This window comes from Mobula hypostoma, chromosome X1, assembly GCF_963921235.1.
Source record: "Mobula hypostoma chromosome X1, sMobHyp1.1, whole genome shotgun sequence".
Taxonomy (NCBI): Eukaryota; Metazoa; Chordata; class Chondrichthyes; order Myliobatiformes; family Myliobatidae; genus Mobula; species Mobula hypostoma.
In genome coordinates, this window is record NC_086128.1 from 63,719,183 (window position 1) to 63,733,007 (window position 13,825).

General features: G+C 63.7%; 1 protein-coding gene across 1 annotated transcript in view; it reads right to left on the reverse strand.

Moving 5' to 3' along the window:
* Nucleotides 1–13,825, reverse strand: part of m6pr (mannose-6-phosphate receptor (cation dependent)) — a 48,008-nt gene that overhangs the window by 31,965 nt on the left and 2,218 nt on the right. The window contains exon 2 of the mRNA XM_063037691.1: nt 6,232–6,404. Within this exon, the coding sequence (XP_062893761.1) occupies nt 6,232–6,404 (173 nt within the window). The remainder of the gene's footprint in view (nt 1–6,231; nt 6,405–13,825) is intronic.

The window sequence follows — 13,825 nt, forward strand, 5'->3', positions numbered from 1 at the left end:
AATCTCCCTCCACACCGTCCCATCACACTCTCCCGGGGTCAGACACAGAGTGAATCTCCCTCCACACCGTCCCATCACACACTCCCGGGGTCAGACACAGAGTGAATCTCCCTCCACACCGTCCCATCACACACTCCCGGGGTCGGACACGGGGTGAATCCCCCTCCACACCGTCCCATCACACACTCCCGGGGTCAGACACAGAGTGAATCTCCCTCCACACCGTCCCATCACACACTCCCGGGGTCAGACACAGAGTGAATCTCCCTTCACACCGTCCCATCACACACTCCCGGGGTCAGACACAGAGTGAATCTCCCTCCACACCGTCCCATCACACACTCCCGGGGTCAGACACAGAGCGAATCTCCATCCCCACCGTCCCATCACACACTCCCGGGGTCAGACACAGAGTGAATCTCCCTCCGTACCGTCCCATCACACACTCCCGGGGTCAGACACAGAGTGAATCTCCCTCCGTACCGTCCCATCACACACTCCCGGGGTCAGACAGAGAGTGAATCTCCCTCCGCACCGTCCCATCACACACTCCCGGGGACAGACACAGAGTGAATCTCCCTCCACACCGTCCCATCACACACTCCTGGGGTCAGACACAGAGTGAATCTCCCTCCGCACCGTCCCATCACACACTCCCGGGGTCAGACACAAAGCGAATCTCCCTCCGCTCCATCCCATCACACACTCCCGGGGTCAGACACAGAGCGAATCTCCCTCCACACCGTCCCATCACACACTCCCGGGGTCGGACACGGGGTGAATCCCCCTCCACACCGTCCCATCACACACTCCCGGGGTCAGACACAGAGTGAATCTCCCTCCACACCGTCCCATCACACACTCCCGGGGTCAGACACAGAGTGAATCTCCCTTCACACCGTCCCATCACACACTCCCGGGGTCAGACACAGAGTGAATCTCCCTCCACACCGTCCCATCACACACTCCCGGGGTCAGACACAGAGCGAATCTCCATCCCCACCGTCCCATCACACACTCCCGGGGTCAGACACAGAGTGAATCTCCCTCCGTACCGTCCCATCACACACTCCCGGGGTCAGACACAGAGTGAATCTCCCTCCGTACCGTCCCATCACACACTCCCGGGGTCAGACAGAGAGTGAATCTCCCTCCGCACCGTCCCATCACACACTCCCGGGGACAGACACAGAGTGAATCTCCCTCCACACCGTCCCATCACACACTCCTGGGGTCAGACACAGAGTGAATCTCCCTCCGCACCGTCCCATCACACACTCCCGGGGTCAGACACAAAGCGAATCTCCCTCCGCTCCATCCCATCACACACTCCCGGGGTCAGACACAGAGCGAATCTCCCTCCGCACCGTCCCATCACACACTCCCGGGGTCAGACACAAAGCGAATCTCCCTCCACACCGTCCCATCACACACTCCCGGGGTCAGACACAGAGTGAATCTCCCTCCGCACCGTCCCATCACACACCCCCGGGGTCAGACACAGAGTGAATCTCCCTCCATACCGTCCCGTCACACACTCCTGGGGTCAGACACAGAGTGAATCTCCCTCCGCACCGTCCCATCACACACTCCCGGGGTCAGACACAGAGTGAATCTCCCTCCGTACCGTCCCATCACACACTCTCGGGGTCAGACACAGAGTGAATCTCCCTCCGTACCGTCCCATCACACACTCCCGGGGTCAGACACAGAGTGAATCTCCCTCCACACCGTCCCATCACACACTCCCGGGGTCAGACACAGAGTGAATCTCCCTCCGCACCGTCCCATCACACACTCCCGGGGTCGGACACAGAGTGAATCTCCCTCCACACCGTCCCATCACACACTCCCGGGGTCAGACACAGAGTGAATCTCCCTCCACCCGGAGTTGGACGCGGGGTGAATCTCCCTCCACACCATCCCATCACACACTCCCGGGGTCGGACGCGGGGTGAATCTCCCTCCGCACCGTCCCGTCACACACTCCCGGAGTTGGACGCGGGGTGAATCTCCCTCCACACCGTCCCATCACACACTCCCGGGGTCAGACACAGAGTGAATCTCCCTCCACACCGTCCCATCACACACTCCCGGGGTCGGACACAGAGTGAATCTCCCTCCCCACCGTCCCATCACACACTCCCGGGGTCAGACACAGAGTGAATCTCCCTCCACACCGTCCCATCACACACTCCCGGGGTCAGACACAGAGTGAATCTCCCTCCACACCGTCCCATCACACACTCCCGGGGTCAGACACAGAGTGAATCTCCCTCCACACCGTCCCATCACACACTCCCGGGGTCAGACACAGAGTGAATCTCCCTCCACACCGTCCCATCCCACACCCCCGGGGTCAGACACAGAGTGAATCTCCCTCCACACCGTCCCATCACACACTCCCGGGGTCAGACACAGAGCGAATCTCCATCCCCACCGTCCCATCACACACTCCCGGGGTCAGACACAGAGTGAATCTCCCTCCACACCGTCCCATCACACACTCCCGGGGTTGGACGCGGGGTGAATCTCCATCCACACCGTCCCATCACACACCCCCGGGGTCAGACACAGAGTGAATCTCCCTCCACACCGTCCCATCCCACACCCCCGGGGTCAGACACAGAGTGAATCTCCCTCCACACCGTCCCATCACACACTCCCGGGGTCAGACACAGAGCGAATCTCCATCCCCACCGTCCCATCACACACACCCGGGGTCAGACACAGAGTGAATCCCCCTCCACACCGTCCCATCACACACTGCCGGGGTCAGACACAGAGTGAATCTCTCTCCCCACCGTCCCATCACACACCCCCGGGGTCAGACACAGAGTGAATCCCCCTCCACACCGTCCCATCACACACTCCCGGGGTCAGACACAGAGTGAATCTCCCTCCCCACCGTCCCATCACACACCCCCGGGGTCAGACACAGAGTGAATCTCCCTCCGCACCGTCCCATCACACACTCCCGGGGTCAGACACACAGAGTGAATCTCCCTCCACACCGTCCCATCACACTCTCCCGGGGTCAGACACAGAGTGAATCTCCCTCCACACCGTCCCATCACACACTCCCGGGGTCAGACACAGAGTGAATCTCCCTCCACACCGTCCCATCACACTCTCCCGGGGTCAGACACAGAGTGAATCTCCCTCCACACCGTCCCATCACACACTCCCGGGGTCAGACACAGAGTGAATCTCCCTCCACACCGTCCCATCACACACTCCCGGGGTCGGACACGGGGTGAATCCCCCTCCACACCGTCCCATCACACACTCCCGGGGTCAGACACAGAGTGAATCTCCCTCCACACCGTCCCATCACACACTCCCGGGGTCAGACACAGAGTGAATCTCCCTTCACACCGTCCCATCACACACTCCCGGGGTCAGACACAGAGTGAATCTCCCTCCACACCGTCCCATCACACACTCCCGGGGTCAGACACAGAGCGAATCTCCATCCCCACCGTCCCATCACACACTCCCGGGGTCAGACACAGAGTGAATCTCCCTCCGTACCGTCCCATCACACACTCCCGGGGTCAGACACAGAGTGAATCTCCCTCCGTACCGTCCCATCACACACTCCCGGGGTCAGACAGAGAGTGAATCTCCCTCCGCACCGTCCCATCACACACTCCCGGGGACAGACACAGAGTGAATCTCCCTCCACACCGTCCCATCACACACTCCTGGGGTCAGACACAGAGTGAATCTCCCTCCGCACCGTCCCATCACACACTCCCGGGGTCAGACACAAAGCGAATCTCCCTCCGCTCCATCCCATCACACACTCCCGGGGTCAGACACAGAGCGAATCTCCCTCCACACCGTCCCATCACACACTCCCGGGGTCGGACACGGGGTGAATCCCCCTCCACACCGTCCCATCACACACTCCCGGGGTCAGACACAGAGTGAATCTCCCTCCACACCGTCCCATCACACACTCCCGGGGTCAGACACAGAGTGAATCTCCCTTCACACCGTCCCATCACACACTCCCGGGGTCAGACACAGAGTGAATCTCCCTCCACACCGTCCCATCACACACTCCCGGGGTCAGACACAGAGCGAATCTCCATCCCCACCGTCCCATCACACACTCCCGGGGTCAGACACAGAGTGAATCTCCCTCCGTACCGTCCCATCACACACTCCCGGGGTCAGACACAGAGTGAATCTCCCTCCGTACCGTCCCATCACACACTCCCGGGGTCAGACAGAGAGTGAATCTCCCTCCGCACCGTCCCATCACACACTCCCGGGGACAGACACAGAGTGAATCTCCCTCCACACCGTCCCATCACACACTCCTGGGGTCAGACACAGAGTGAATCTCCCTCCGCACCGTCCCATCACACACTCCCGGGGTCAGACACAAAGCGAATCTCCCTCCGCTCCATCCCATCACACACTCCCGGGGTCAGACACAGAGCGAATCTCCCTCCGCACCGTCCCATCACACACTCCCGGGGTCAGACACAAAGCGAATCTCCCTCCACACCGTCCCATCACACACTCCCGGGGTCAGACACAGAGTGAATCTCCCTCCGCACCGTCCCATCACACACCCCCGGGGTCAGACACAGAGTGAATCTCCCTCCATACCGTCCCGTCACACACTCCTGGGGTCAGACACAGAGTGAATCTCCCTCCGCACCGTCCCATCACACACTCCCGGGGTCAGACACAGAGTGAATCTCCCTCCGTACCGTCCCATCACACACTCTCGGGGTCAGACACAGAGTGAATCTCCCTCCGTACCGTCCCATCACACACTCCCGGGGTCAGACACAGAGTGAATCTCCCTCCACACCGTCCCATCACACACTCCCGGGGTCAGACACAGAGTGAATCTCCCTCCGCACCGTCCCATCACACACTCCCGGGGTCGGACACAGAGTGAATCTCCCTCCACACCGTCCCATCACACACTCCCGGGGTCAGACACAGAGTGAATCTCCCTCCACACCGTCCCATCACACACTCCCGGGGTCGGACACAGAGTGAATCTCCCTCCGCACCGTCCCGTCACACACTCCCGGAGTTGGACGCGGGGTGAATCTCCCTCCACACCATCCCATCACACACTCCCGGGGTCGGACGCGGGGTGAATCTCCCTCCGCACCGTCCCGTCACACACTCCCGGAGTTGGACGCGGGGTGAATCTCCCTCCACACCGTCCCATCACACACTCCCGGGGTCAGACACAGAGTGAATCTCCCTCCACACCGTCCCATCACACACTCCCGGGGTCGGACACAGAGTGAATCTCCCTCCCCACCGTCCCATCACACACTCCCGGGGTCAGACACAGAGTGAATCTCCCTCCACACCGTCCCATCACACACTCCCGGGGTCAGACACAGAGTGAATCTCCCTCCGCACCGTCCCGTCACACACTCCCGGAGTTGGACGCGGGGTGAATCTCCCTCCACACCGTCCCATCACACACTCCCGGGGTCGGACGCGGGGTGAATCTCCCTCCACACCGTCCCATCACACACTCCCGGGGTCAGACACAGAGTGAATCTCCCTCCGCACTGTCCCGTCACACACTCCCGGAGTTGGACGCGGGGTGAATCTCCCTCCACACCGTCCCATCACACACTCCCGGGGTCGGACGCGGGGTGAATCTCCCTCCACACCGTCCCATCACACACTCCCGGGGTCAGACACAGAGTGAATCTCCCTCCGCACCGTCCCATCACACACTCCCGGGGTCGGACGCGGGGTGAATCTCCCTCCACACCGTCCCATCACACACTCCCGGGGTCAGACACAGAGTGAATCTCCCTCTGCACCGTCCCGTCACTCACTCCCGGAGTTGGACGCGGGGTGAATCTCCCTCCACACCGTCCCATCACACACTCCCGGGGTCGGACGCGGGGTGAATCTCCCTCCACACCGTCCCATCACACACTCCCGGGGTCAGACACAGAGTGAATCTCCCTCCGCACCGTCCCATCACACACTCCCGGGGTCGGACGCGGGGTGAATCTCCCTCCACACCGTCCCATCACACACTCCCGGGGTCAGACACAGAGTGAATCTCCCTCCGCACCGTCCCGTCACACACTCCCGGAGTTGGACGCGGGGTGAATCTCCCTCCACACCGTCCCATCACACACTCCCGGGGTCGGACGCAGAGCGAAGCTCCCCCCCCCGCCGGCCCATCACACACCCCCGGAGTGAATTCCCCTCCGCACTCACTGCCGCCGATGAGTTGGGTGGCGTTGATACGGCCGATGACCTTGGTGATGTTCATTTTATGGTCGATCTGGACCACGCCGGCGGTGGGGTCTCCGGGCAGGACGCTGGCACACAGCTGGAACTTGTAGGTGTACGACTCCTTGGTCGTGGCATTCTCAGTGGTCACTGAAAATCTGAGGGGGAGACGGACCGCCAAAGAGATTGATAAACGCCGGCCGAACCGTTTCCGCTCCCCCTCAGTCCCCTTCCCCCACTCCCAATCAGACCCCTCTCTCTCTGCATCAGGCCCTTTCCCTCCCCTCACCCCCAGCCCCCTCCCTCTCTCTCCCCTCCACTCCCCCAATGCCCTCAGCCCCCTCACCCTCATGCCCCTCCCTCCGCTCCCTCAACCCCTCCCCCTCCCTTCCCCTCATGCCCCTCCCTCCGCTCGCTCAACCCTCCCCCTGAGGCCCCTCCCCCCTCACCCTCATTCCCCTCCCCTCACCCCCAGCCCCCTCCCTCTCTCTCCCCTCCACTCCCCCAATGCCCTCAGCCCCCTCACCCTCCTGCCCCTCCCCTCCCTCCCCCTCATGCCCTTCCCTCCACTCACTCAACCCTCCCCCTCCCTACCCTCACCCTGAGGCCCCTCCCCCCTCACCCTCATTCATCTCCCCTCACCCTCAGCTCCCTTGCCCCTCCCACCTTACCCACATGCCCCTCCCTCTCCTCCCCCACCCTCATTCCCCTCCCCCGCACTCCCCTCCCCTCACCCTCATGCCCCTCCCCCCGCTTCCCTCACCCTCAGGCCCCTTCCCCTCATCCTCATTCCCCTCCCTCCCCTCCCTCTCCTCACCCTCAGGCCCCTCCCCTTCCTTCCCTCACCCTCAAGCCCTTCCCCCTCATGCCCCTCCCTCCGCTCCCTCAACCCTCCCCCTCCCTACCCTCACCCTGAGGCCCCTCCCCCCTCCCCCTCATTCCCCTCCCCACACCCTCAGCCCCCTCGCCCCTCCCACCTTACCCACATGCCCCTCCCTCTCCTCCCCCCTCATTCTCCTCCCCCTCACCCTCATGCCCCTCCCTCTCCTCCCCCACCCTCATTCCCCTCCCTCCCCTCTCCCTCATGCCCTTCCCCTCCCTCTCCTCACCCTCAGGCCCCTCCCCTCCCTCTCCTCACCCTCAGGCCCCTCCCCTCCCCTCCCTCTCCTCACCCTCAGGCCCCTCCCCTCCCTCTCCTCACCCTCATTCCCCTCCCCTCCCTCTCCCCACCCTCATTCCCCTCCCTCTATCCCTCATTCCCCTCCCCTCCCCTCCCTCTCCTCACCCTCATTCCCCTCCCTCTCCTCACCCTCATTCCCCTCCCCTCCCCTCCCTCTCCCCACCCTCATTCCCTTCCCTCTCTCCCTCATTCCCCTCCCCTCCCTCTCCTCACCCTCATTCCCCTCCCCTCCCTCTCCTCACCCTCAGGCCCCTCCCCTCCCCCTCCTCACCCTCATTCCCCTCCCCTCCCTCTCCTCACCCTCATTCCCCTCCCCTCCCTCTCCTCACCCTCATTCCCCTCCCCTCCCCTCCCTCTGCTCACCCTCATTCCTCTCCCCACCCTCATTCCCCTCCCTCTCTCCCTCATTCCCCTCCCCTCCCCTCCCTCTCCTCGCCCTCATTCCTCCCTCTCTCCCTCATTCCCCTCCCCTCCCTCTCCTCACCCTCATTCCCCTCCCCTCCCTCTCCTCGCCCTCATTCCCCTCCCCTCCCCCTCCTCACCCTCATTCCCCTCCCCTCCCTCTCCTCACCCTCATTCCCCTCCCTCTCTCCCTCATTCCCCTCCCCTCCCTCTCCTCACCCTCATTCCCCTCCCCTCCCTCTCCTCTCCCTTATTCCCCTCCCCTGCCCTCCCTCTCCTCTCCCTCATTCCCCTCCCCTGCCCTCCCTCTCCTCTCCCTCATTCCCCTCCATGCCCTCCCTCTCCTCACCCTCATTCCCCTCCCCTCCCTCTCCTCTCCCTCATTCCCCTCCCTCTCCCCTCCCTCATTCCCTTCCCCTCCCTCTCCTCTCCCTCATTCCCCTCCCCTCCCTCTCCTCTCCCTCATTCCCCTCCCCTCCCCTCTCTCTCCTCACCCTCATTCCCCTCCCCTCCCTCTCCTCGCCCTCATTCCCCTTCCTCTCTCCCTCATTCCCCTCCCCTCCCTCTCCTCACCCTCATTCCCCTCCCCTCCCCCTCCTCGCCCTCATTCCCCTCCCCTCCCTCTCCTCACCTCATTCCCCTCCCCTCCCCTTCCTCACCCTCATTCCCCTCCCCTCCCTCTCCTCGCCCTCATTCCCCTCCCTCTCTCCCTCATTCCCCTCCCCTCCCCTCCCTCTCCTCGCCCTCATTCCCCTCCCCTCCCTCTCCTCAACCTCAGGCCCTCCCCTCCCCACCCTCATTCCCCTCCCCTCCCTCTCCTCACCCTGAGGCCCCTCCCCCTCGCTCCCCTCACCCTCAATCCCCTCCCCTCCCTCTCCTCTCCCTCATTCCCCTCCCCTGCCCTCCCTCTCCTCACCTTCATTCCCCTCCCCTCCCTCTCCCTCACTCCCCTCCCTCTCCCCTCCCTCATTCCCCTCCCCTCCATCTCCTCTCCCTCATTCCCCTCCCCTCCCCTCCCTCTCCTCATTCCCCTCCCCTCCCCCTCCTCACCCTCATTCCCCTCCCCTCCCTCTCCTCTCCCTCATTCCCCTCCCCACCCTCTCCTCTCCCTCATTCCCCTCCCTCCCTCTCCTCACCCTCATTCACCTCCCCTCCCCCTCCTCGCCCTCATTCCCCTCCCTCTCTCCCTCATTCCCCTCCCCTCCCTTCCTCACCCTCATTCCCCTCCCCTCCCTCTCCTCTCCCTTATTCCCCTCTCCTGCCCTCCCTCTCCTCTCCCTCATTCCCCTCCCCTGCCCTCCCTCTCCTCTCCCTCATTCCCCTCCATGCCCTCCCTCTCCTCACCCTCATTCCCCTCCCCTCCCTCTCCTCTCCCTCATTCCCCTCCCTCTCCCCTCCCTCATTCCCTTCCCCTCCCTCTCCTCTCCCTCATTCCCCTCCCCTCCCTCTCCTCTCCCTCATTCCCCTCCCCTCCCCCCTCTCTCCTCACCCTCATTCCCCTCCCCTCCCTCTCCTCGCCCTCATTCCCCTCCCCTCCCCCTCCTCACCCTCATTCCCCTCCCCTCCCCCTCCTCGCCCTCATTCCCCTCCCTCTCCTCACCTCATTCCCCTCCCCTCCCCTTCCTCACCCTCATTCCCCTCCCCTCCCTCTCCTCGCCCTCATTCCCCTCCCTCTCTCCCTCATTCCCCTCCCCTCCCCTCCCTCTCCTCGCCCTCATTCCCCTCCCCTCCCTCTCCTCAAACTCAGGCCCCTCCCCTCCCCACCCTCATTCCCCTCCCCTCCCTCTCCTCACCCTGAGGCCCCTCCCCCTCGCTCCCCTCACCCTCAATCCCCTCCCGTCCCTCTCCTCTCCCTCATTCCCCTCCCCTGCCCCTCTCCTCACCCTCATTCCCCTCCCCTCCCTCTCCCTCACTCCCCTCCCTCATTCCCCTCCATCTCCTCTCCCTCATTCCCCTCCCCTCCCCTCCCTCTCCTCTCCCTCATTCCCCTCCCCTCCCCCTCCTCACCCTCATTCCCCTCCCCTCCCTCTCCTCTCCCTCATTCCCCTCCCCTCCCTCATTCCCCTCCCCTCCCTCATTCCCCTCCCTCCCTCTCCTCACCCTCATTCACCTCCCCTCCCCCTCCTCGCCCTCATTCCCCTCCCCTCCCTCTCCTCGCCCTCATTCCCCTCCCTCTCTCCCTCATTCTCCTCCCCTCCCTTCCTCACCCTCATTCCCCTCCCCTCCCTCTCCTCGCCCTCATTCCCCTCCCTCTCTCCCTCATTCCCCTCCCCTCCCTCTCCTCACCCTCATTGCCCTCCCTCTCTCCCTCATTCCCCTCCCCTCCCTCTCCTCAACCTCAGGCCCCTCCCCTCCCCACCCTCATTCCCCTCCCCTCCCTCTCCCCACCCTCATTCCCCTCCCCTCCCTCTCTCCCTCATTCCCCTCCCCTGCCCTCCCTCTCCCCACCCTCATTCCCCTCCCCTCCCTCATTCCCCTCCCCTCCCCTCCCTCTCCTCACCCTCATTCCCCCTCCCCTCCCCACCCTCTCCTCACCCTCATTCCCCTCCCCTCCCCTCCCTCTCCCCACCCTCATTCCCCTCCCCTCCCCACCCTCTCCTCACCCTCATTCCCCTCCCCTCCCCACCCTCTCCTCACCCTCATTCCCCTCCCCTCCCTCTCCTCACCCTCATTCCCCTCCCCTCCCTCTCCTCACCCTCATTCCCCTCCCCACCCTCTCCTCACCCTCATTCCCCTCCCTCTCTACCCCCTCCCCTCCCTCTCTCCCTCATTCCCCTCCCTCTCTCCCTCATTCCCCTACCTCTCTCCCTCATTCCCCTCCCCTCTCTCCCTCATTCCCCTCCCTCTCTCCCTCATTCCCCTCCCCTCTCTCCCTCATTCCCCTCCCCTCTCTCCCTCATTCCCCTCCCTCTCACCCTCATTCCCCTCCCCTCTCTCCCTCATTCCCCTCCCTCTCACCCTCATTTCCCTCCCCTCCCTCTCCTCACCCTCATTCCCCTCCCTCTCTCCCTCATTCCCCTCCCCTCTCTCCCTCATTCCCCTCCCTCTCACCCTCATTCCCCTCCCTCTCACCCTCATTCCCCTCCCTCTCTCCCTCATTCCCCTCCCCTCTCTCCCTCATTCCCCTCCCTCTCTCCCTCATTCCCCTCCCCTCTCTCCCTCATTCCCCTCCCCTCTCTCCCTCATTCCCCTCCCTCTCTCCCTCATTCCCCTCCCCTCTCTCCCTCATTCCCCTCCCTCTCTCCCTCATTCCCCTCCCCTCTCTCCCTCATTCCCCTCCCCTCTCTCCCTCATTCCCCTCCCTCTCTCCCTCATTCCCCTCCCCTCTCTCCCTCATTCCCCTCCCTCTCTCCCTCATTCCCCTCCCTCTCTCCCTCATTCCCCTCCCCTCTCTCCCTCATTCCCCTCCCTCTCTCCCTCATTCCCCTCCCCTCTCTCCCTCATTCCCCTCCCCTCTCTCCCTCATTCCCCTCCCTCTGACCCTCATTCCCCTCCCCTCCCTCTCCTCTCCCTCATTCCCCTCCCCTCTCTCCCTCATTCCCCTCCCTCTCTCCCTCATTCCCCTCCCTCTCACCCTCATTCCCCTCCCCTCTCTCCCTCATTCCCCTCCCCTCTCTCCCTCATTGCCCTCCCTCTCTCCCTCATTCCCCTCCCCTCCCTCTCCTCAACCTCAGGCCCCTCCCCTCCCCACCCTCATTCCCCTCCCCTCCCTCTCCCCACCCTCATTCCCCTCCCCTCCCTCTCTCCCTCATTCCCCTCCCCTGCCCTCCCTCTCCCCACCCTCATTCCCCTCCCCTCCCTCATTCCCCTCCCCTCCCCTCCCTCTCCTCACCCTCATTCCCCCTCCCCTCCCCACCCTCTCCTCACCCTCATTCCCCTCCCCTCCCCTCCCTCTCCCCACCCTCATTCCCCTCCCCTCCCCACCCTCTCCTCACCCTCATTCCCCTCCCCTCCCCACCCTCTCCTCACCCTCATTCCCCTCCCCTCCCTCTCCTCACCCTCATTCCCCTCCCCTCCCTCTCCTCACCCTCATTCCCCTCCCCACCCTCTCCTCACCCTCATTCCCCTCCCTCTCTACCCCCTCCCCTCCCTCTCTCCCTCATTCCCCTCCCTCTCTCCCTCATTCCCCTACCTCTCTCCCTCATTCCCCTCCCCTCTCTCCCTCATTCCCCTCCCTCTCTCCCTCATTCCCCTCCCCTCTCTCCCTCATTCCCCTCCCCTCTCTCCCTCATTCCCCTCCCTCTCACCCTCATTCCCCTCCCCTCTCTCCCTCATTCCCCTCCCTCTCACCCTCATTCCCCTCCCCTCCCTCTCCTCACCCTCATTCCCCTCCCTCTCTCCCTCATTCCCCTCCCCTCTCTCCCTCATTCCCCTCCCTCTCACCCTCATTCCCCTCCCTCTCACCCTCATTCCCCTCCCCTCTCTCCCTCATTCCCCTCCCCTCTCTCCCTCATTCCCCTCCCTCTCTCCCTCATTCCCCTCCCCTCTCTCCCTCATTCCCCTCCCCTCTCTCCCTCATTCCCCTCCCTCTCTCCCTCATTCCCCTCCCCTCTCTCCCTCATTCCCCTCCCTCTCTCCCTCATTCCCCTCCCCTCTCTCCCTCATTCCCCTCCCCTCTCTCCCTCATTCCCCTCCCTCTCACCCTCATTCCCCTCCCCTCCCTCTCCTCTCCCTCATTCCCCTCCCCTCTCTCCCTCATTCCCCTCCCCTCTCTCCCTCATTCCCCTCCCTCTCTCCCTCATTCCCCTCCCCTCTCTCCCTCATTCCCCTCCCCTCTCTCCCTCATTCCCCTCCCTCTCTCCCTCATTCTCCCCCTCATCCCCTCCCCTCCCCTCTCTCCCTCATTCCCCTCCCTCTCCCCTCTCCCTCATTCCCTCTCCTCCCTCTCTCCCTCATTCCCCTCCCCTCCCTCCTCACCCTCATTCCCCTCCCCTCCTCTCTCCTCATCTTCTCTCCCTCATTCCCCCCTCTCCCCTCCCTCCCCCTCATTCCCCTCCCTCTCTCCCTCATTCCCCTCCCCTCCTCTCTCTCTCATTCCCCTCCCTCTCTCCCTCATTCCCCTCCCTCTCTCCCTCATTCCCCTCCCCTCTCTCCCTCATTCCCCTCCCCTCTCTCCCTCATTCCCCTCCCTCTCCCCTCCCCTCTCTCCCTCATTCCCCTCCCTCTCTCCCTCATTCCCCTCCCTCTCTCCCTCATTCCCCTCCCTCTCTCCCTCATTCCCCTCCCCTCCCTCTCCCCTCCCTCATTCCCCTCCCTCTCTCCCTCATTCCCCTCCCCTCTCTCCCTCATTCCCCTCCCTCTCTCCCTCATTCCCCTCCCTCTCCCTCTCCCCTCTCTCCCTCATTCCCCTCCCTCTCTCCCTCATCTCCCCTACCCTCTCTCCCCTCATTCCCCATTCCCCTCCCTCCCTCTCCCTCATTCCCCTCCCCTCCCTCTCTCCCTCATTCCCCTCCCCTCCTCTCCCTCATTCCCCTCCCTCTCTCCCTCATTCCCCACCCTCTCTCCCTCATTCCCCTCCCTCTCTCCCTCATTCCCCTCCCTCTCTCCCTCATTCCCCTCCCTCTCTCCCTCATTCCCCTCTCCCTCTCCCTCCCTCTCTCCCTCATTCCCCTCCCCTCTCTCCCTCATTCCCCTCCCCTCTCTCCCTCATTCCCCTCCCCTCTCTCCCTCATTCCCCTCCCTCTCTCCCTCATTCCCCTCCCCTCTCTCCCTCATTCCCCTCCCCTCCTCTCCCTCACCCTCCCTCTCCCTCATCCCTCTCCCTCATTCCCTCCCTCTCTCCCTCATTCCCCTCCCTCTCTCTCCCCCTCCCATTCCCCTCCCCTCCTCCCCTCTCTCTCCCCTCCCCTCTCTCTCCCTCATTCCCCTCCCTCTCTCCCTCATCTCCCTCATTCCCCTCCCTCTCTCCCTCATTCCCCTCCCTCTCTCCCTCATTCCCCCCTTCCCCACCCTCTCCTCACCCTCATTCCCCTCCCTCTCTCCCTCATTCCCCTCCCT